The following is a 20038-nucleotide window of genomic DNA, read 5'->3' on the forward strand; positions in this document are numbered from 1 at the left end:
CCTTAAACAAACAGCCAGATCCAGCGGCTCCTGACGCGGGAGAGGGCTCGAGGTGGGAATTGCCAGCCCTGCTGGAATCGTGTCCCCGCCAGGCTCCTGCATGGGGATGGGACAATGCTGGTGACACCACGACTCAGCGCGTCCCCGGGCCCTCTGCAGGTGCCACCTTGTGCTCCCCAAGGATTCCAGGAGGAGGAAACCCACCTGACCCCAGATTTGAGGAGTTTCAGGTAGGGATGCTGCTGCTGCTGCTGCTTGGGGGGGGCGGTTCTAAGGAGATTTAGGGTTCTCCTCCGGTCGTTCCCTTGGATTCCTGGGAATATCCATGGCTGGATGTCCATGGAGCTTGTCCTGGGTGCAGAGGGGGAGCCTGGGGAGCCGGAGCAGTGCTGGCAGCACGGAGGAGATGCCGTGATTGTGTTGCTCTCCCACGCAGTGCCAGGCAATGGTGCGCTCGCCTCCGCCCCCGGGCAGGATCCCGGCTGGAAGGGCCGCCCCCCTCCCCCCCCGCTTCTGCCCTGCCCCCAAAAACACCCCTGGGGTCCCCAGAGACCCTCCAGGGTTTTCATCTCCACCTAGGACAAGCAGGGCACGGACAGGATTGGGGTTGGGGGGCAGAGGCTGCCCCAAAGCTGGAGCTTTTCCAGACACGGGGGGCTCCGGGCTGGGGTCCCTGGGGTGACCCCGGAGCCACTCGTGCCACTCCAAAGCTCCCTTCCCTATGGAAGTGTCGCGGTGCTGGTGATGGATGGGGACCGAGAGTGGAAAATGTGCTGTCAGCTGTCCCGGGAACCGGGATGGGAGCAGGAAAAGCCCCTCTGGAGTGGGGCCAGCCTGGGGGGGTGGGCACAAAGGAGTTTTTAACTTTCCAACAGCCGGTGGGAGAGGCACCCGCGGGGTGACAGCGGTGGGGGGGGGGGGCGGGGGGGGCTCAGCTGGGGATGGGGGGGGATCGGCTCCTCCATCCCGGGGTCCCTGGGGAAGGAGGATTGTCCCCAGGGTGCCTGGGATGGGGCACAGGGGACACTGTCCTGCCAGGAGAGGCCAGCGGGGTGTGGGGGTCCCTCCCTGTGGCACAGGGGGTGCTCGTCCTGGGGGGCTCAGGGGAGGCTTTGGGGTGAAAAGCTGCGTTTTTGGGACAGCCTTATCTCAAGGGAGCGCTGGATTGCCAAACTGGCAGTTCCCGCTCCAGGCGCTGACATTTGGGGATGGGGGCTGCTCCTGCCTGGGGTCCCCGTGACCCCCAGGCTCTTTTTGGGGTCCCCCCAGCCCGCAAGTATAAAGATTGGGTGGGCAAGCAGCAGCGCCCCTCAATTTGGGGAGGGGGGTGACTCTGAGCACCCCGGTTTTTGGGAGGGAGCCTCTGCGGGGGTGCCGTACCTGGGATCGAGCGGGGGCCCCGCATTCCCGCATCCCCCATCCCCCCCACCCCCCCCAAGGGAAGGCGGTGCGGGAACAGCCGCCCATCCCTCGCCCCCCTGCGCCATCCCCACACTCCTCCTTCCTCCTCCTCCTCCTCCTCCTCCTCCTCCTCCTCCTCCTCCTGCCGCTCCGTCACCGCGGGGGCCAGGCCTGAGCTTCATCGTCATCGTCATCATCTTCCTCTGTGTGGTTCCCCCCCATCCACCCACCCATCCATCCCAAAATCCCGCCGAGCCCGGCGCTTCCATGGTGCGGGAAGGCGGCATGGCCCGGACCCCCTACAGCTCCACGCAGGACATCCAGATGGACGTCTTGGACAACGCCGCGCTCCAGGTGACACCCCCGCAGATTTGGGGGGACCGGCAGGGGGGTGGCAGCATCCCCCCGGTGGGAACGGCGGGGGGGGGGTTCATCCCATGGAATTCCCCCGTGGGGCTGGGGGCAACAGATGGGGTTCACCCCTTCCCCCCCAAATCCCGACACTGATAACGGGGTGATCCCGCCCTCCCAGCATCCAAAAAGGAAAGAGGTGTCCTCCCCTATAAGCTTCGGAGGGACCCCAAATCCAGCCCCGCCTCCCCCCCCCTTCCCAATCCCCTGGGCTTCACCCACCAAAGTGGGCAGGTGGGTTTATGGGGGGGTGGGGGGGGTTGTGCCCACCGGGAAAGTTTGAGGATTTGGGAAAACTCTTGGGGTGCTCCCCCCCCCACCCCCTCACCTCTGTTTGTCCCCTCTGGTTTGGGGAGGAGGAGGGGCAGTCCCATGGTCCCAGAGGGGTGGGGGGCACTGGGGACAGACCCCTCTCCCTCTCCGTGCTCTTGGGGTGCTCCAGCCGGGAGGGACAACACAGATTTTGGGGTGGGGGTTCCCAGGGGATGGGGGTAGAGGGAGCCTCGTCGCTGAGCCCCAGCTCTGTGGGTGGCATGTGGGGGGGTCCTGGACCTAAAAATACCCAGTGTGGGGACCCCCCATTCCCGGGCTGGGTGGCAGCTGGGCCCAGCTGTCCCTCAGGGACACTGGGGAGGTGACAGCCCTGCTCCCCCCAGCGTTTTCCCCCCTTTTACCTCCCCCAAGGGGAGGGACCTGCCACAGGGAGGGGGAGCACTGGGACACCCCCACCTCCTCCAGCCCATCCCATTAGGAGGGTGGTGGAAGGGGGCGTGGGGAGCCCCCCATGGGTGTCACCCCCAAGGAGGTTATTTGGGCTCTGGTTTAACTGGGGGGAGCAGGAGTTTGGGAGCTGCTCCCCCAAACCCGCTCAGCCCCACTGTGTCACTCTCACTGGGGTTGGGGCTTCAGCCCTCCAATACTGGGGAGAGGTAGCCCAAATCCCATCCCATCCCATCCCATCCCATCCCATCCCATCCCATCCCATCCCATCCCATCCCCTTCCCGAGCCCTCCAGGAGCGGGATTTGGCTGCAGGGTGGGGGTGGAGGGGGTTGGAACACACCCGGTAGGGGGGGCTAGGGGTGCAGAGCTGCTCCCCGAGCTTTGTGGGGAGTTTTGGGGGTCCAGCGCTCCCCTGTCTCCCCCTCCCCTGTCCCCAGGGCAAGTACAGCAGGCGCAAGAGCCGCTTCAAGCGCTCGGACGGCAGCACCTCCTCCGACACCACCTCCAACAGCTTCGTCCGGCAGGTGAGGGGAGCCCCGGCACTTTTGGGGGATCCCGGCGCTCCTTTGTGCCCCGGGGACTGAGGTGGGGTCACACCAAGCCAGGTCTGGCCTGGCTGTGCCCTCGGTCCCTCTCTGCTGTGCTGTGGGTGCTGGAGGGGTCCCCACCGCAAAACTGCAGCCCCCCCCAAGGGGTTCCCTGCTCCTCTTGGGGTGCCAGAGAAGGGACACAGCCCTGGCATCCCCCAGCTGGCACCAAACCCTGCGGCTTGGCAGGGCCCCCTGGCCCCCACCCCTTGGGCTAAATATACCCGGGGCTGAAACCTGAGCCCCCCCCGTGCCCAGCCCTGCGCCCGCCCCGCTCGCCCCCGGCCCTGCCACCATGGAGATCCCCGGCAAAGACCACCCCGCTGCCCCGGTGAGCGACCCCCTCCCCACCCCACAGTCCCCAGGACCCCCAGCCCCCTCCCCTGCATGCTCTGCCCCCAGCGTGGGGTCCCCTCGGCTCTGTGGAGTTGATCTTAGGAGCTGGGGAGGGTGGTCTGTGGGGTGAGGGGGTTGTGCCCGGGATCTGGTGACCCCCCTAAAGTCCTGTCCGTGGGGCAGGAGGAGGGGGCAGCTGGGCTGTGCCCCGTGGGTTTTGGGGAGGGGTCTCCCCCCGGGGTCTGCAGCCCCATGGTTGGGGGTGGGGGCTGTGCAAAGGGGCTGAGTGACCCCAAATCTTCGGTGCTGGACAAGCTTGGGACAAACCAAGGATGGGGGTCCCGCAGCCCCCAGGGGCTCTGATGGGGCTGGGGGGGGCTGTAGGGAGCTGGGGGGGGGGGGGGAACATCCCACATGTCACCCACCATGCCAGGGCTGGGGTGTCCCGTTGTCGCTTGGGGCTGAGCAGGGGGTCCCCGATCCCATCCCCCAGCTCCACCTTTATCCCGGGGTGACCCCGAGTCACCCCACAGCTCCCTGTCCCCATTGCCCTGCGCTCCCGTCGTGGGGACAGCGCTGTCCCCTTGGGCCGCCCTGGGGTGGGGGACACGGGGGGGTCCCCACTGCCTTTCCCGGCTCTTGGAGAGGCCCTGGGGAGCGGGATGGGAGCAGGCTGGTGTCACGTTCCCGGCCGGAGCGGTGACAACAGCTGCCGTGTCCCTCTCCTGCCGTGACCTCGCTGGTGGCTCCGGCCAGCACCGGGTGGCTCCCGGTGGCCACGGTGATGGGCACTGGCACCAGTGAGAGCGTGCTGGGGGGGGTCGGAGGGCTGGAATTGTGGAGGGGCTCGCTGTCCCGGGGTGAGCTGAGCCCCCTCCCCACTGCCCCAGGGCTCGGCCGAGTCCTACACCAGCCGCCCCTCGGACTCGGATGTGTCGCTGGAGGAGGATCGGGAGGCGCTGCGCAAGGAGGCCGAGCGCCAGGCCATGGCTCAGCTGGAGAAAGCCAAGGTGGGACAGCTGGGATGGAGCCCCCCCCCGGCACCCCCTGCCCCGGCACAGGGCACCCCCGGTACCCCCTCCTGCTCCCCATCCCTGTCGTGTCCCGTGCCACTGGAATCACTGCGGTGGCACTGGGAAGGCCACGGGGTTTACTGGATGGAGCTGGAAGCCTGGTTCCCACCCTGGCTGAGTGTCCATCACACTGTGGGGGCCCGAGGCAATTAGCTAATGAGCCTCTCATTAACCCCTGGCTGGGCTTGTGGCCACTCTGGTGAGGAGCCGAGCCTGGCTGGTGACATTGACACTGGCACCTGCCTGGCCGGGGTGGGGTGAGGGGGTGGGATCTCCCCGTTTTGGGGTTCCAGGGGGTGGAATCTCCCTGTTTTGGGGTGGCAGAGGGTGGGATCTCACCGTTTTGGGGCGGGGGGGAGCTGCTGACCCCTCTCCCGTGTGCAGACGAAGCCGGTGGCGTTCGCCGTGCGCACCAACGTGGGCTACAACCCCTCGGCCACCGACGACGTGCCCGTGCAGGGCATGGCCATCTGCTTCGAGCCCAAGGACTTCCTGCACATCAAGGAGGTGGGAGAGGGCTTGGGGGGGCCTGGGGAGGGGCGGAGGGCAGCGCTGTGGGTGGGTGTGGGGTGGGTTTTAAGGTGTTTTCCACCCCCTCCCCGGAGCAGAAGTACAACAACGACTGGTGGATCGGGCGGCTGGTGAAGGAGGGCTGCGAGGTGGGATTCATCCCCAGCCCCGTCAAGCTGGAGAACATGAGGCTGCTGCAGGAGCAGAAGATGAGGCAGAACCGCCTGAGCTCGAGGTAGGGCTCACCCCAACCCTACCCACCCCCCCCCCATCTCTCTCCCCCCAGACCCCCCCCCCCCCCCCCCCCCCATCCCTCCCTCATCGCTCTCTCTGTGCTTCTCCCACGCAGCAAATCGGGTGACAACTCCAGCTCCAGCCTGGGTGATGTGGTGACAGGGACACGCCGGCCCACCCCCCCGGCCAGCGGTAAGAGTGTCCTCGGCAGGTCCAGCCTGGGGGTCCTTCCCCCACCTCCCCATGGGTGACTCCTTCATCCCCTCCACCCCGGGTGCAGGCAGGGTGACCCCATTTCCCCCGGGCCCCCTCTCCTCTGCTTCTCCTCTTCCAGCTCCACCACCCCCGTGCCCTTCCCAGCCTTCCCCATCTCCATTTTCCCCCCTTCTTCCATCGCCATTATCGCTCTTCTTCTCTCCCTGCCGTCTCGTGGCTCCGGCCGTCCCCAGGTGGCCTGGACATGCCTAGCTTTGCCTTTGATCCCGATGAGTTAGAGGAGGAGGAGGCCATGGAGATCCAGCGCTCCCCTAAAAGTAGCGTGAGCAGTGTCACCACCCCCCCTGCCCACAACAAGCGCATCCCTTTCTTTAGGAAGGTAACGGCCCCCGCCGGCCCCCGCCTCGCCTGCTGCACCCGCTGCCTGCCCTAACACTGCCGGGGGGCTGGGGGCACCCACGGGGGCTGGGGGCCACCCCACGGGGGGGCTGGTGGCCACGCATTGCCCCAGCGCTGCAGCACGGGATGAGCCCTGCACATGGAGACAGTGCAGGGCTGGCTCCTCCTGCTGTCAATGGGATGGGTCAGTCCGTGGCTGCATCCCCCCCCCATTGTCAATGGGATGGGTCAGTCCGTGTCTGGCCCCCCCCCCCCCCCATTGTCAATGGGATGGATTGGTCCGTGTCTGACCTCCCCCCCATCCCCCCCGTGGACCGTGGGATGGATCAGTCCATGGCTGACCCCCCCCCCCCCCCCCCCGTTGTCAATGGGATAGATCAGTCCGTGGCTGTGATCCCCTGTGATCCGTGGGTTGCATCCATCCAATCCATCCATGGACCAGCCCGTGGTTGTGATCCCCCCCCAGTCCATGGGTTGGACCAGCCCGTGGCTGTTGTGATTCCCCCCTCTCCTGTCCATGGGTTGGACCAGCCCGTGGCTGTTGTGATTCCCCCCTCTCCTGTCCATGGGTTGGACCAGCCCGTGGCTGTTGTGATTCCCCCCTCTCCTGTCCATGGGTTGGACCAGCCCGTGGCTGTGATCCCCCCCAGTCCATGGGATGGACCAGCCCATGGCTGTGATTCCCCCCCCGTCCATGGGTTGGACCAGCCCATGGCTGTTGTGATTCCCCCCTCTCCTGTCCATGGGTTGGACCAGCCCGTGGCTGTTGTGATTCCCCCCTCTCCTGTCCATGGGTTGGACCAGCCCGTGGCTGTTGTGATTCCCCCCTCTCCTGTCCATGGGTTGGACCAGCCCGTGGCTGTGATCCCCCCCCAGTCCATGGGATGGACCAGCCCGTGGCTGTGATCCCCCCCTGTCCATGGGATGGACCAGCCCGTGCCCCCCACTCCCGGTTGCCTCCCCCCGCAGTGTGCGCATGGTGTGTTCCAGCACGGCCGGTGTCTCATCCCCCCCGCGACTGAGAATGGATCATTCCTCCCCCGCTGGGGGGGGGGGGGTTTGGGCGCAACCACCTCACGGGATAGGGGGGGTGTCTGCAGGGTCTTTTGGGACAAGCAGGCCTGGGGGGTCCTAGCTGCCCCCCAAGTCCTGCAGAGCCCCCCGGCACCCAAATCTACCCCAGAGGGGGTGATTGGTGTGTGACTGTCCCCAGGGCTGCCCCCGGGTCACACACGTGTCCCTGGGTCACCTCTGGGTCACACACGTGTCCCTGGGTCATCCTTGGGGGTCACACACGTGTCTCTCGGGTCACCTCTGGGTCACCCACATGTCCCTGGGTCACACACGTGTCTCTCGGGTCACCTCTGGGTCACCCATGTGTCCCTGGGTAACATTCCAGGTCACCCATGTGTCTTTGGGGTGCTCTGGAGGGTCATTCACTTGTCCCTGGGTCACCTCTGGGCCACACCCGTGTCCCTGGGTCACCCCCAGGGGGGTCCCACCCATGTCCCTGGCTCACACCCGTGTCCTGGCTCACCCTGGGAGGTCACACACGTGTCCCTGGTTCACCCCGTGTCCCCGTGCCCCCCGTGTCCCCAATACCCACGGGTAACACGCATGCCTTGTTTGTCTCCTCTCGCCCCCCGGCCCCCGTGGCCTCCCGGGACGTAGCGAAGCAGAAGCAGAAGTCGGTGAGTAGTGCCAGGACCCCGGGAGGACCCACGGGAGGGGGGGATGGACACCCACCCCCTGCTTGCAGCCCCCCCAAAAAATCCCCCGGAGCCGCCCCCATGGGGGCACAGCCGAGCGTGCCCCGTGTCCCCTCCTGGCCCCGGTGACACCCGGCTCTGTCCCCAGACCGAGCACGTGCCCCCGTACGACGTGGTGCCCTCCATGCGCCCCATCATCCTCGTGGGGCCGTCGCTGAAGGGGTACGAGGTGAGTAATGGGGGGTGGGTGGGAGCTTGGGGGGCTCAGGAGGGAGGACCCCAGCCCCACGGTGTCCCTCTGTCCCTCTGTCCCTGCTGTCCTTCTCCCCAGGTCACGGACATGATGCAGAAAGCGCTGTTTGATTTCCTGAAGCATCGCTTTGATGGCAGGTGAGGGGGAGAGGGCTGCAAGGCCAGGGACCCCTAAACCTGGGAGGGGACCTCTGAGCCCGTGTGGGGACCCCTAACCCCATAGAGGGACCTCTAAACTCATGGGAGACCCCTAAACCCACAGAGGGACCCCTAACCCCATATGGGGACCCCTAACCCCATCGAGGAACCCCTAACCCTATGGGGGACCCCTATCCCCATGAGGGACTCCTCATCCAGTGGGGGTATCCCTAAAGCCACAGGAAAACCTTTACCAGGGCAAGTCCATCTCCAGCAGCCCCAGGTGTGGGGTGTCAGGAAGGGGGTGACAGTGGGGTCTGGGGGTTGGGTGTGGACGTTGGGGTGTCCCCCCGCTGTGTCCCCAGGATCTCCATCACGCGGGTCACAGCTGACATCTCGCTGGCCAAGCGCTCCGTGCTCAACAACCCCAGCAAGCACACGATCATCGAGCGCTCCAGCACCCGCTCCAGCCTGGGTACGGCCCCCCTGACCCCCCCAAACCCCGCGGGACCCCCCAAACCTCCATCTGTATCAGATGTGCCATCACCCAGCCCGGCCCGAGGTGCTCATCCCGCTCCTGGGGGGTGGGGGTGACAAACAGGGGACCCTGTGACTCAGTCACAGCCTCTCCTCCTTCTCCTCCTCCTCCTCTTTTATCTTCTCTGTTTTTTGGTTTTTTTTCCTTTTCTTTTTTTCTTTTCTTTTCTTTTGGGGTTCTCCTCCCCTCTGCGCTGTCTCCTTCCTCCCCTGCTCCTGATACAGATGTCTTGGGTACGTAACAGGGAACCGCCCCCCCCCCCCCCGCTCCCTGGCAGCCCCTTGGAGCCCCATCCTGTCCTCCCCACCTGGCCCTGCCCAGGTGCCACGACAGAGTCTGAGGGTTGGGGACACCCTGGTGGCACCGCTGTGTCTGACCCCCCCCAATCCTCCGTGTGTGTGTGTGTGCTTTGGGGTGGGGGGGGGAGGAGCTTTGCCGGTGCCACCTCCCTCTTGCAGTGTCCCTGTGGTGACACCGAGGTGGCCAAACCTCAGGACAAGCCCTGTCCTGCTGCTGTTCCCATCTGGTGCCCCTCATCACATCTCCCAGCTCAGCTCTTGCTGTCCCCTGACCCTCACCCTGTCCCCGTGTCCCCCCCCAGCCGAGGTCCAGAGTGAGACTGAGCGGATCTTCGAGCTGGCCCGGACGCTGCAGTTGGTGGCCCTGGATGCTGACACCATCAACCACCCGGCCCAGCTGGCCAAGACCTCCCTGGCCCCCATCATCGTCTACATCAAAATCACCTCCCCCAAGGTGGGTGCGGGCTCTGGGGTGGGCACGGGCAGTGCCAGCCCCTCTCTGCCACTCTGGGGGGGCCAGGCAGGGTCTGGCCATGTCCCCAGGGCCACCCCGCTGCTGTCCCCTCCTGCCCAGGTGCTGCAGCGGCTGGTGAAGTCCAGGGGGAAGTCACAGGCCAAGCACCTCAACGTGCAGATGGTGGCCTCGGACAAGCTGGCACAGTGCCCGCCTGTGAGTGTGCCCCTGGCCACCGTGGTGCCACCCACCCTGAGCCCACCCTGACCTGCCCTGCCTGCCCCCCTGCCCAATATCTGCCCTCCCTTTCCCATAGATCCTGCCTTGTCCCACGGTCCCTGCCCTCTCCCATAGATGCTACCCCATCCCATTGTCCCTACCCTGTCCCACTGTCCCTGACCTGTCCCGAAGATCCCTGACCTGTCCCACGGTCCCTGATTTGCCCCATTGGCTGAGGACCAGCATCCCCTCCCTGTCCCATGGGCTCCACCCTTGGTCCGGCAGCCACGCCCTTCTCCACTGGAGTCCTATTGTCCCCACCCTGTCCCATTGTCCCCACTCTGTCCCGTAGGCTCCACCCCGTACCGCTGACCCCAACCTGTCCCATTGTCCCTTCCCTGTCCTGTAGGCTCTGCCCCATGTCCAGGTGCTCCTCCCTGTCCCATTGTCCCCTCCCTATGTCCCATTGTCCCCTCCCTGCCACACCTCTTGCCCATCCCTTCCCTTTCCCAGGAGATGTTCGACATCGTGCTGGACGAGAACCAGCTGGAGGAGGCCTGCGAGCACCTGGCCGAGTACCTGGAGGCTTACTGGAAAGCCACGCACCCGCCCAGCAGCAACCCCCCGAACCCGCTGCTGAACCGCACCATGGCCACGGCCGCGCTGGCCGCCAGCCCCGCGCCCGTCTCCAACCTCCAGGTACAGGTGCTCACCTCCCTGCGCAGGAACCTCAACCTCTGGGGCCGCGAGGCCGCCCCCAGCCCCCCCGGACCCCTCGAGGAGCACGCGCTGTGAGGCGGCAGCTGGGACACAGGGGGACACAGGGGACAACACCCCCAGCCCTCGGGACAGCCCTGGGATTGGGGGCAGTCCTGGATGTCACAGCTCCCCAGGTGTGGGATTGTCCCTGGAGTCACCTGTCCTGGGATTGAGGTCACCTCAGGGATCTGTGCCCCCACAGGTGTGGGATTGTCCCTGGGGTTACCTGTCCTGGGATCAGGGTCATCCCAGAGGTCTGTGTCCCCCCAGGTGTGGGATTGTCCCTGAGGTCACGTGTCCTGGGATCAGGGTCGCCCCAGGGGTCTGTGCCCCCCCCCCCCCCCCCTCCCCCCCCAGGTGTAGGACTGTCCCTAGGATCACCTTCCATGGGAACCTGCTCTTCACCCTGGGACTGGGGCCATCCCTGGGGTCAGGGTCACCTTGGGGGACCGTGGTCCTGAGGTGTGGCATCACCTGCCCTGGGGACCCTGGGATTGGGGCAGCCCATGGGATTGAGGTCACCGTGGTGAACCACAGCCCCCCAGGAGCGGGACCATCCCTGGGATCCTTCTTTTGGGAACCTGTGCCCCCCCCACCCTTGCAGGCCCCTGGTGTGGGACTGTTCCTGGGATCGGGGTCACCCCAGGGACCTGCTCCCATTCCTGGATTGGGGCCCTCACTGAGATCAGCCCTGGGAATCTCCCCTGCCTGGGACTGGTGGCAGCCCCACATTTGGGGTCTCCTGGGAATCTGTGCCTCCTCTAAGGCCTGGAGCTGCTCTGGGGATTGGGAACCCCCAGGATTTGCCTCTTTCAAGCCCCACCCTGTGCCTTCCTGGGGGCTGCCGGGGTGCCAGAACCCCATTCCCACTCCTCTCTGGGGGAGCCACGGTGGGGATGAAGGTTTAGGGGTGTACTGGCCGGGGGGGCGCAGCTGCATCCCACCATGGCCACCACGGTGCTGAGCCAGGGATCCTGCAGCCACCTTGGGGGCTGGGGACAGAGGAGGGGACACGTGTCCTGTGTTGTCTGTCGCTAAATCTTCCACCCTGAATCCCCCTCCCCTGTGCTGCTCCCCCTCCCCATTCCTGGCGCCGCCCCCCCCCCCCCCCCCACCCCCCGGCTGAGCCCTGCTGCTGTCACCAGCGAGCACCACGGGCACACCAGGCTGGCCAGGACCGTGTGTCCCCCACTAGCCCCAGCTGACCCCCACTAACCCCCCACTAACCCCCCGGTGACCCCCACCCTGTCCATCCCCGCATGGTGTGGTTGCTTCTCCCACCCAGGCTCCGTACCCGGAGGGGGAGCACGGCCACCTCCGGCAGGGTCCGGGGGACTCGGGGGGCCGTGGGCAGGGCAGACCCCCCCTGCCACCCACCCGCCCGGGACCCCGCAGCCTGTCCCGCCAGGACACCTTCGACTCGGAGGCGCCGGGCAGCCGGGACACGGCCGGCACGGAGCCCGGGGATTCCTGCTGTATGGACATCGAGATGGATCCCGTCGAGGAGGAACCACCGGGCAGCCCCGGGACCGGACCCCACCCGCCCCCCGGCTCCTGGGACGGGGCCGAGCCGGGGAGGGAGAGCCGGGGGCTGCGGGGCCGAGCCAAGGGCCGGGAGCCCCTGGGCCAGAGCGCCGGGGAGGGCTGGGGCCGGGACGTTTACATGCGTTAGGATGAGGGGGTGCGGGCAGGGGGCCCACCCCCAGCGCTGGTTTTGGGGCGCGGGACAGCCCCGCTGGTTGCCTTCGTGCCCTCCCCCCCGAGCCCGGCCAGCGGTGCCATGGGGAGCCCCCGCTTTGCCCTGAGGGGTCCCCCTGCCCCACTCTTCACTGAGGTGGGGGTCTCCCCCTGCCACCGTCCCCACTCCCCCCGCATCTCGCGGTGCCTCGGGCCCTCCCTGCCCGGCAGGGACAGCAAGTGACCAAAGGGGACCCGGCGTGTCCCCATCCCCAGGGCACGGGGTAGGGGCCGTGCGCCCCTCCCCAGCCATGCCCGCTGGGTGCCCCCCGCTTCTCCATGGTGCTCTCGGCTGCAGGGGCCCCCGGAGCTGGCCGTGGTGGTGGGGGGCTCCCTGCCAGCTGCCCCCCACCCCAGCAGTGCCTGGCACTGCCCCCACAGCCCCCGGCCCTGCCAGGGGGGTGCATGCGTGTGCGGTGTGTACAGGGCTTTGGGGGGGCTCCCGCTGCCCCAGCTGTGCCCCCCCCCCCCAGGTGCTGCCTGCCCGAAGGGGGGGGTGGGGTGGGCGGTTTGCATGTGTTTGCCTTGGAGGGGCTCTGCCTGAATTGGGGGGTGGGGGGGGGGGGTGAATCTGAGCCAGTTTTGGGGGTCTAACCTGTGCTAACAGCTGCCCAGCCCTGGCCTGCCGGGGGGGTCCTGCTGTCCTGGGACCGCCAGGCCCCGGCCCCCCCTTCCCCAGCCCCCCTCCCTTCCTGTTCCAACCCCCCCCCCCCGCCGTGCCTGTCCACGCTCGCCCCGTCCAGCCGTGTCCGTCTGTCCGTCCATCCGTGAGCGTCTGTCCGTCTCCACCTTGGTCCCTCCCGTACCCCGGGGCACTGCCTTGTCCTGTGCCCGCCCCGGGGCGTCCCTTGTGCCCCCCAACTCTTGAGGGGTGACCCCATGTCCAGCCCTCACCGCGGGACGGGGCTTGTCCCACTTATGGGGAATGCTGGGGGTCCCCAGGGTCACTGCCTTACCCAGACCACCAGCCCGGGTCGGGGGGCTTGGGGGCACCCAGCTCTGCCGCTGCCAAGCCGCCACCCGTGTGTGCCTCAGTTTCCCCCTTTTTTGGGGGGGGACTCGGTGTCACTGCCTGCCAAGTGCTTTGAGCCCCCCCTGCCCCAGCGCTCGCCCCCGTGGCGACCACAATCCGGGCAGTGGGGCCCCCCCCGCGGGCAGAGGGACGTCCCGTATTTATGTCACTCCACAAACTTTTAATTTAAAGACCCGACAAAAAAAAAAAGTATTTTATTTATTTATTCTCGTTGGTTTGTGTGTGTGGGTGGGGAACTCGCCCCTCTCGCTTGATTCTTTGTAATAAACATTTCGGTGAGACCTGAAACCTAAACATTTTCTGTGCCCCGTGCCTGAGCCTGCTGGGGCCTGGGGGGACGCGGTGGGGTGGGGTCGGGGGGGGGAGTGGGGGGGGCTGCGGCTGTGACCGGACACAGCTCAGCCCTGCTGCGACCCCGCACCGCCCCCTGCTCGGGCAGGGATGGAGCTGGGACCTGCCCGGCTCCGGGAAAGGGGCGAGGACCCGGCGCGAGGGTCGGGGGGCTCCAGCCCCCCGAGGATGGGCAGCGGCAGCCGCCGGGCTCAGCGCGGCGCTGGGTCGGGTTTATCGGCGCTCGGCCGGGTGTGGACGCGCTGCGGACACGCTATTTACAGACAATAAATACAACGCGGGCTCTCAGGGCTGCCGGCACCGCCACTCGCTCTTCTCCGGCCGGTACTCGAACGCTTTCCTGCGGACAGCACACGGCGACATCGGTGACACCTCGGTCACCGTCCCGCTGCCATCCCCCGCACCCTGGGCTGCACCCAGGTGTCCCCCACGCCCCCCACCCAGCCCGGCACCCCGTACTCACTCTCTGGAGGGCACGGAGGGCCGGCAGACCAGCCCGGCCTGGCACGGACACACTTGGTTGATGCTGAAGGCGAGTCCCCCGGGGGGGACGTGGCAGCTCTGGGCCAGCGCCAGGCGCCGCTGGCAAACGCGCTCCCCGTGCTGGCGAGCGCAGCAGCCGCCGGCCCCGCACTCCTCGTCCCGCTCGCACCGCGCTCCTGGTGGCACAAAAAGCGACCTTAGGGGATGAGGACCCGCACTCTGAACCCGGCGTGGGGATCCCCAGCACCTCTCCAGCATCGCATCCTCCCGTTCGCACATCTTGTCCCGCGTGTCCCCCCCACGCCGGACCCCCGCTCACCGTCCTGCCCGGGGGACACGGGCTGCTGGCACTTGCCGAACATGCAGACGAGGCCGTGAGCGCAGTGCGGGTCGTGGCGGCAGTAGTGCCCCGCGGGCCGTGTGGGCAGGCACAGCCCGAAGTGCTCGTCACAGAAGTGCCCCTGGGCACAGGGGGTGGCCGGGCTGCACGGGGTCACCTGCAGGAGGAGAGGACACGGCACGTCAGGGGGTCACACCTCATCCCCCACCCCATCGCTGTCCCCGAGACAGGCCAGAAACGGCGCAAAACCCCATTTGTTCACACGTTTGGTGTGGGGGTGATGGAAGGATTTTGGGTAACTTAATCTGTCAGCAGTGCTCTGCCAGACTGGGGAGCTCCATCCGCAACCCGCGGCCGTTCCAGGATTTTTTTTTTTTTCCCCCTCGGGAAAAGAAAACCCGACAGTGGGGTTGGGGGACAATACCGGGGGAGGGCGTGAACCCCTACAAAAGTCCTGCTCCAGGTGAGGCTCGAACTCACAACCTCGGCATCGCTCGTGTACCGCTCTATAAGTACCGCGCGCTGACCGATTGCGCCACTGGAGCGCCCGGCGCCGCCCGGCGCCACCGCGCCCCCTGCCGGCCCCGCCGCCACCGCGCCCCGGCCGCCACCGGACCCCGTGCCCAGTCCCAGACTGGGATTGGACCCCCGTGCCCAGTCCCAGACTGGGATTAGACCCCCGTGCCCAGTCCCAGACTGGGATTGGACCCCCGTGCCCAGTCCCAGACTGGGATTAGACCCCCGTGCCCAGTCCCAGACTGGGATTGGACCCCCGTGCCCAGTCCCGGATTGGGATTGGAGCCCCGTGCCCAGTCCCGGATGGGGATTGGACCCCCGTGCCCAGTCCCAGACTGGGATTGGACCCCCGTGCCCAGTCCCGGATTGGGATTGGATCCCCGTGCCCAGTCCCGGATGGGGATTGGACCCCCGTGCCCAGTCCCAGACTGGGATTAGACCCCCGTGCCCAGTCCCGGATTGGGATTGGATCCCCGTGCCCAGTCCCAGACTGGGATTAAACCCCCGTGCCCAGTCCCGGATTGGGATGGATCTCCCGTGCCCAGTCCCGGATGGGGATTGGACCCCCGTGCCCAGTCCCGGGTTGGGATTGGATTCCCGTGCCCAGTCCCGGATTGGGATGGATCTCCCGTGCCCAGTCCCGGATGGGGATTGCCTCCCCGTGTCCAGTCCTGGTTGGGAATGGACACCCCGTGTCTGTCTCCCCCACAGAACATTTTGGGGTCACCGTGGGTTACATCGCCCCTCTGCAACCCCAGGTGACAAAGCTGGGTCTAAACTCCCCTTCTATCCCTGTGCTCACCCTGCCTTTGCAAATTCTGAGCCCTGGCTGTAAATTCTGCCCCTATCACCCCTGTGCCCACCCTGCTCCCACCCAGGCTGCCAACCCAGCTCTGTGCCCACCCTGCTGTCCCCCAGGACCCCTTCACCCGGGGGTCCCCCCACTTCTCACCTCCTCCAGGTCCGTGCCGGGGCTCCTGCCCAGGGCGGCCGCATCGGGCGAGTGTTGGGGCAAGGAGAACATCCATGCCCAGAGGTGCCCGGCGGCGGGGGGCAGTAGCCAGGCGACGAGGCAGAGGATGGCCGGGGATGTCACCATGGTGCTGGCGGAGGCGGTGGCAGCTCGGCTGGCCCGCAGGCTTTATGTAGCCGCGGGCTATCTCCGCTCCCGCTGCTAAAAATGTTTGCCCACCTAATGGGGTGGGAGGAGGCAATCAGGGGTTAAGGGATTTACATAATTGCCAGCCTTCCCCTCGCGGGGGGGCATCAGCCCCACGGCAAACAGCTCCCCCCGGAGCAGTCTGGCTCCGGCGCCAGCCGTGGGTCCAGCCTGGGGTGTCCTGTGTCCCCCCATAGATCCGGGGGGTGGGGAATGCAGTTTGGGGTGTCCTGTGTCCCCCCCATAGCTCAGGGGGGTGGGGAATGCAGTTTGGGGTGTCCTGTGTCCCCCCCATAGCTCAGGGGGGTGGGGAATGCAGTTTGGGGTGTCCTGTGTCCCCCCATAGATCCGGGGGGTGGGGAATGCAGTTTGGGGTGTCCTGTGTCCTCCCATAGCTCAGGGGGGTGGGGAATGCAGTTTGGGGTGTCCTGTGTCCTCCCATAGCTCAGGGGGGTGGGGAATGCAGTTTGGGGTGTCCTGTGTCCCCCCCATAGCTCAGGGGGGTGGGGAATGCAGTTTGGGGTGTCCTGTGTCCCCCCCATAGCTCAGGGGGGTGGGGAATGCAGTTTGGGGTGTCCTGTGTCCCCCCCATAGCTCAGGGGGGTGGGGAATGCAGTTTGGGGTGTCCTGTGTCCCCCCATAGATCCGGGGGGTGGGGAATGCAGTTTGGGGTGTCCTGTGTCCCCCCATAGATCCGGGGGGTGGGGAATGAAGTTTGGGGTGTCCTGTGTCCCCCCATAGATCCGGGGGGTGGGGAATGAAGTTTGGGGTGTCCTGTGTCCCCCCATAGCTCAGGGGGGTGGGGAATGCAGTTTGGGGTTTCCTGTGTCCCCCCATAGCTCAGGGGGGTGGGGAATGCAGTTTGGGGTGTTCTGTGTCCCCTCTTAGCTCGGAATTATGATTTTGGGTCCAGCCTGGGGTGTCTTGTGTCCCCCCATAGCTCAAGGGGGTAAGGGATGCAGTTCGGGGTGTCCTGTATCCCCACATAGCTCAGAACGGTGATTTTGGGTACATTTTGGGGTGTCCTGTGTCCCTCCATATCTCAGGAGGGGGGCGGGTGCAGTTTGGGATGCTTTGTGTCCCCACTGGCACTTCAGGTGACCCACCCCATATCCTGGGGATCCCCCGGGTCCCCGCACAGCTCGGAGGGGGATGATTGGTACAATTTGGGGTACCCCGTGCTCCCCAGCCTCACAATTCCGTTTTTTCCCCCTTTCCCAGAGCGGAGATGAGGAGGAGGCAGAGGGAAAAGGGCGGGGGGGTTCAAAGGCCGGGACCCCCAGAACGGGAGGCGGTGGGCACAGAGCTGGCATCTGCCCCGTGTCTGTGTGTCCCCTGTGTCCCCCCCCCTCCGGTGCATCCCCATCCGCCGCCCCCCTCCCCAGCCCGGGGTGACGGGATTGGCACCTTCCCTAACGCCCCCGCTAATGGGGTGCCAGCCCGGCCCGGCCCTTATCGCCCGGCCCTTATCTCGGTCCATGCCCCCCCCCCCGAGCGGATCCCCCAGACATTGTCACCTCCGTGTCCCCAAGCACGCGGGGGGCTCAGCCGGGGCTCCCCCGCGCTCCCCCAGCCCTCTCCAATACACTCCGGGTCCATCCCGGCCGGGATCATTCCCAGTTCCCGGTGGGATTGGGGGTGGGGGTTGTGGCATCACTCGGGGGTTCGTCCCCAAGGGCAGCGAGGGCGGGACGGGAGCTGGGGTGCACTGGGGGTCTGCAGGGATGTGGGGATCCCCCCGCTCTAGGTTTTCCCACTTGGCGACCATTCCCGCTGCCTCCGTGCCTCAGTTTCCCCAGCAGTGGAACGGGAAGTTGAGGAGTGACAAAGTGACAAGTGGGGTGACCTCAAATTTTTGTCCCGGTGTTCCGGGACTGCTCAGTGCCCGGGACGAGCCGCCAGGATCCACCCCCCAGCTCGTCCCGTGTTTGCCCGGCGGCTTTGGGAGCAAATATTGACCCCGCTCCGGGACACATCCCGGCCGCTGTCCCCATCCGTCCCCCGCTGGGCGCTCGCCCAGGGCGACATCTCCGGATAATCCCCCCCAGAGCCACGCGGCTCTGCTCCCCCCAAAATCCTCGCTCTGGCACTTTGGGGGGTCCCTCCCCTCCAAACCCTGTGGGGACCGCACAGCCCGGACCTGCCGGGTGAACTCTCGGGGGCTGCCCCGCGCCCCTCTCGGGGTTTTGGGGGGCTGGGGGTGCCGTGACCCCCCCAGGGTCACTCGGGAGGAGTCAGGGGAGCGGGTCCGGGGGGATGGAGCCTCTGTCCTGTCCCAGTGGGGGCAGCGGGGTGGGGGTGTCTGTCGGTAGGGTGGGGGTGTCCGTGGGTGTGGGGGTGTCCCTGGGATGGGACCGCGTGTGTGGGGGGGTGTCTGTAGGCGGGAGGGGGTTCCGTGAGTGGGGGTGCCGGTGATTGTGGGGTGTCCATATGTGGAGGGAGTGTCTGGGATTGAGGGGTGTCCGTGTTCGCGGTGTGGGGGTTTCCTTGGGGCAGGTGTCCTTGGGAGGGGTGCATCTATGGCTGGGGGGGGGGCAGTGGGTGAGGGGTGTCCGTGATTGAGGGGTGTCCGTGGGTGTGTGTTTGTATGGGTGGGGGCGTCCGTGACCAGGGGATGACTGGCCCGGTGTGACCATGGCCAGGGGGTGTCCGTGGCCAGGGGGTGACCATGGACAGGGGGTGTCCGTGGCCAGGGGGTGACCATGGACAGGGGGTGACAGTGGCCAGGGGGTGACCATGACCAGGGGGTGTCCGTGACCAGGGGGTGACCATGACCAGGGGGTGTCCGTGGCCAGGGGGTGACCATGACCAGGGGGTGTCCGTGACCAGGGGGTGACCATGACCAGGGGGTGACAGTGGCCAGGGGGTGACCATGACCAGGGGGTGACCATGACCAGGGGGTGTCCGTGGCCAGGGGGTGTCCGTGGCCCGGTGTCCCCCACAGGTGACAGTGCTACCACGAGCGGCGAGCAGCGTTCCACAGCGGGGGTATAGCTCAGTGGTAGAGCATTTGACTGCAGATCAAGAGGTCCCCGGTTCAAATCCGGGTGCCCCCTTCTTTTCCTTCCCTCATTTGGGGGACTCCCCACTCTGTTTTTCTCACCCTTTCTATTTGCCCCCCAACACCCCGGCAGCGAAGGGAGGCCGCGTTCCCCCCCCCCCCCACCCCACGGCTCCCCCAACCTCGGGTGTCCGCGCTGGGGTCGCTGCCTTGTTTTGGAGAAGGATGGACTCAGTTCTCATGGATCCCCAAAAATGTTGCTTTTTCCCCTTTGCTTCCTCAGCTCGGAGCAGCCGCGGGGCCGCAGGACCCCCACATTGTCCCCGCGCCCCCCGTTTTGCCCGTGGGATGCGGGGCAGGGTTGGGGGGGGGGGGGGGTCAGCATCGTTCTCCAGGCCCTGGGCACGGGGCACATCTCTGGGGGGCTCTGAACCCTCCTCCTGCCCCGGCACTCAGGGCTGAGCCCCCTCCCGCTCCGGCACTATGGCTAAGGGGCTGGGGTGCAGTCCGAGCCACCCCAAAAACGCTGCCCCAAATTATGGGGTGGCCAGAAGTCGGTTTGGCTGAATGTGGGAGCTGGAGGGTCGGGCTGGTCCCAGGACTCTGCCGTGCCAGCAGGACCCGCACTCTGTGCCACCCATCTTGTGCCCCCCGCCCTGTGCCCCCAATCCTCTGCCCCCCAAGATCCCAAAATCCGATGTTCCTTCTCCAAAGGGAAAACCTGGGGGATTGGGAAGGGCACAAACCCTGCGGCTGCAGAGACGCATCCCCCGCGGGTCTATGGGAGGGAGATCCCGGGTGGGCGAGGGGTGGGAGTGAAGGGGCGCTGGCCCCCCAGATAAGGGGGCTGCAGCGGTCCTGTGGCCTGGGGGGGCCCGCACCCAGGCGGGGCCGGTGGGCTCAGCCCAGAGCCCCCCCCCCGCCTGTCCTGCAGCCAAAGCGGGGTCACCCCAGGACTGCCCGCAGTGGGAACAGCCCTGGGGACCCCAAACCTCGCTGGTGTCTCAAGTCAGCCCCCCAAAAACCCGGGGAGGGAGGGGTGAACACCCGGAGATGTCGCTCCGCGGTGCGGGGCACCGGCGCAGCCCAGGGATGGGCGAACATTCCCGAGCTCCCTGCGCTCCCGGGGGTCCTGCTCCATCCCTTCCCATCCTTTCCCAG

At 66.8% G+C, this 20038-nt stretch overlaps 2 protein-coding genes and 2 non-coding genes across 4 annotated transcripts; 2 read left to right on the forward strand and 2 right to left on the reverse strand.

Annotated features, from left to right (window-relative positions):
• The first annotated feature begins 1653 nt into the window (after positions 1–1653).
• CACNB1 (calcium voltage-gated channel auxiliary subunit beta 1) lies at positions 1654–11929 on the forward strand. The gene is made up of 15 exons (XM_062508298.1): positions 1654–1755; positions 2972–3058; positions 4348–4467; positions 4915–5037; positions 5139–5275; positions 5390–5466; positions 5724–5869; positions 7747–7827; positions 7930–7988; positions 8354–8463; positions 8751–8759; positions 9128–9279; positions 9400–9495; positions 10012–10197; positions 11543–11929. The coding sequence occupies exons 1-15, from the start codon at positions 1669–1671 to the stop codon at positions 11927–11929; spliced, it is 1857 nt and encodes a 618-aa protein (XP_062364282.1). The 5' UTR covers positions 1654–1668.
• A 1734-nt stretch (positions 11930–13663) lies between these two features.
• LOC134053167 (dickkopf-related protein 3-like) lies at positions 13664–15816 on the reverse strand. Its single transcript, XM_062508035.1, has 4 exons — positions 15670–15816; positions 14181–14358; positions 13842–14037; positions 13664–13718 (listed from the first exon to the last, which is right to left on the reverse strand). Exons 1-4 carry the CDS (start codon positions 15814–15816, stop codon positions 13664–13666), a joined length of 576 nt encoding a protein of 191 aa, XP_062364019.1.
• On the reverse strand, positions 14657–14746 carry TRNAI-UAU (transfer RNA isoleucine (anticodon UAU)). The gene is given in 2 exon segments: positions 14657–14692; positions 14709–14746. It is a non-coding gene; the product is annotated as a tRNA-Ile (tRNA).
• Positions 15817–18860: 3044 nt separating the features above from the next.
• Positions 18861–18932, forward strand: TRNAC-GCA (transfer RNA cysteine (anticodon GCA)). Its single transcript has one exon. It is a non-coding gene; the product is annotated as a tRNA-Cys (tRNA).
• Positions 18933–20038: the final 1106 nt, after the last annotated feature.

The sequence above is a fragment of the Cinclus cinclus genome, chromosome 24 (genome assembly GCF_963662255.1).
Source record: "Cinclus cinclus chromosome 24, bCinCin1.1, whole genome shotgun sequence".
NCBI lineage: Eukaryota > Metazoa > Chordata > Aves > Passeriformes > Cinclidae > Cinclus > Cinclus cinclus.

Excerpts from the sequence above, each read along its gene's own strand:
- CACNB1 (XM_062508298.1), top strand. The coding sequence starts at position 1,669 with ATGGTGCGGGAAGGCGGCATGGCCCGGACCCCCTACAGCTCCACGCAG. Across the intron at positions 5,276-5,389 it reads CAGAACCGCCTGAGCTCGAG|CAAATCGGGTGACAACTCCA; the intron begins GTAGGGCTCACC and ends TCTCCCACGCAG. Across the intron at positions 7,989-8,353 it reads AAGCATCGCTTTGATGGCAG|GATCTCCATCACGCGGGTCA; the intron begins GTGAGGGGGAGA and ends CTGTGTCCCCAG.
- LOC134053167 (XM_062508035.1), bottom strand. The coding sequence starts at position 15,816 with ATGGTGACATCCCCGGCCATCCTCTGCCTCGTCGCCTGGCTACTGCCC. Across the intron at positions 14,359-15,669 it reads CCGGCACGGACCTGGAGGAG|GTGACCCCGTGCAGCCCGGC; the intron begins GTGAGAAGTGGG and ends CTCCTCCTGCAG. Across the intron at positions 14,038-14,180 it reads CGTGTCCCCCGGGCAGGACG|GAGCGCGGTGCGAGCGGGAC; the intron begins GTGAGCGGGGGT and ends TTGTGCCACCAG.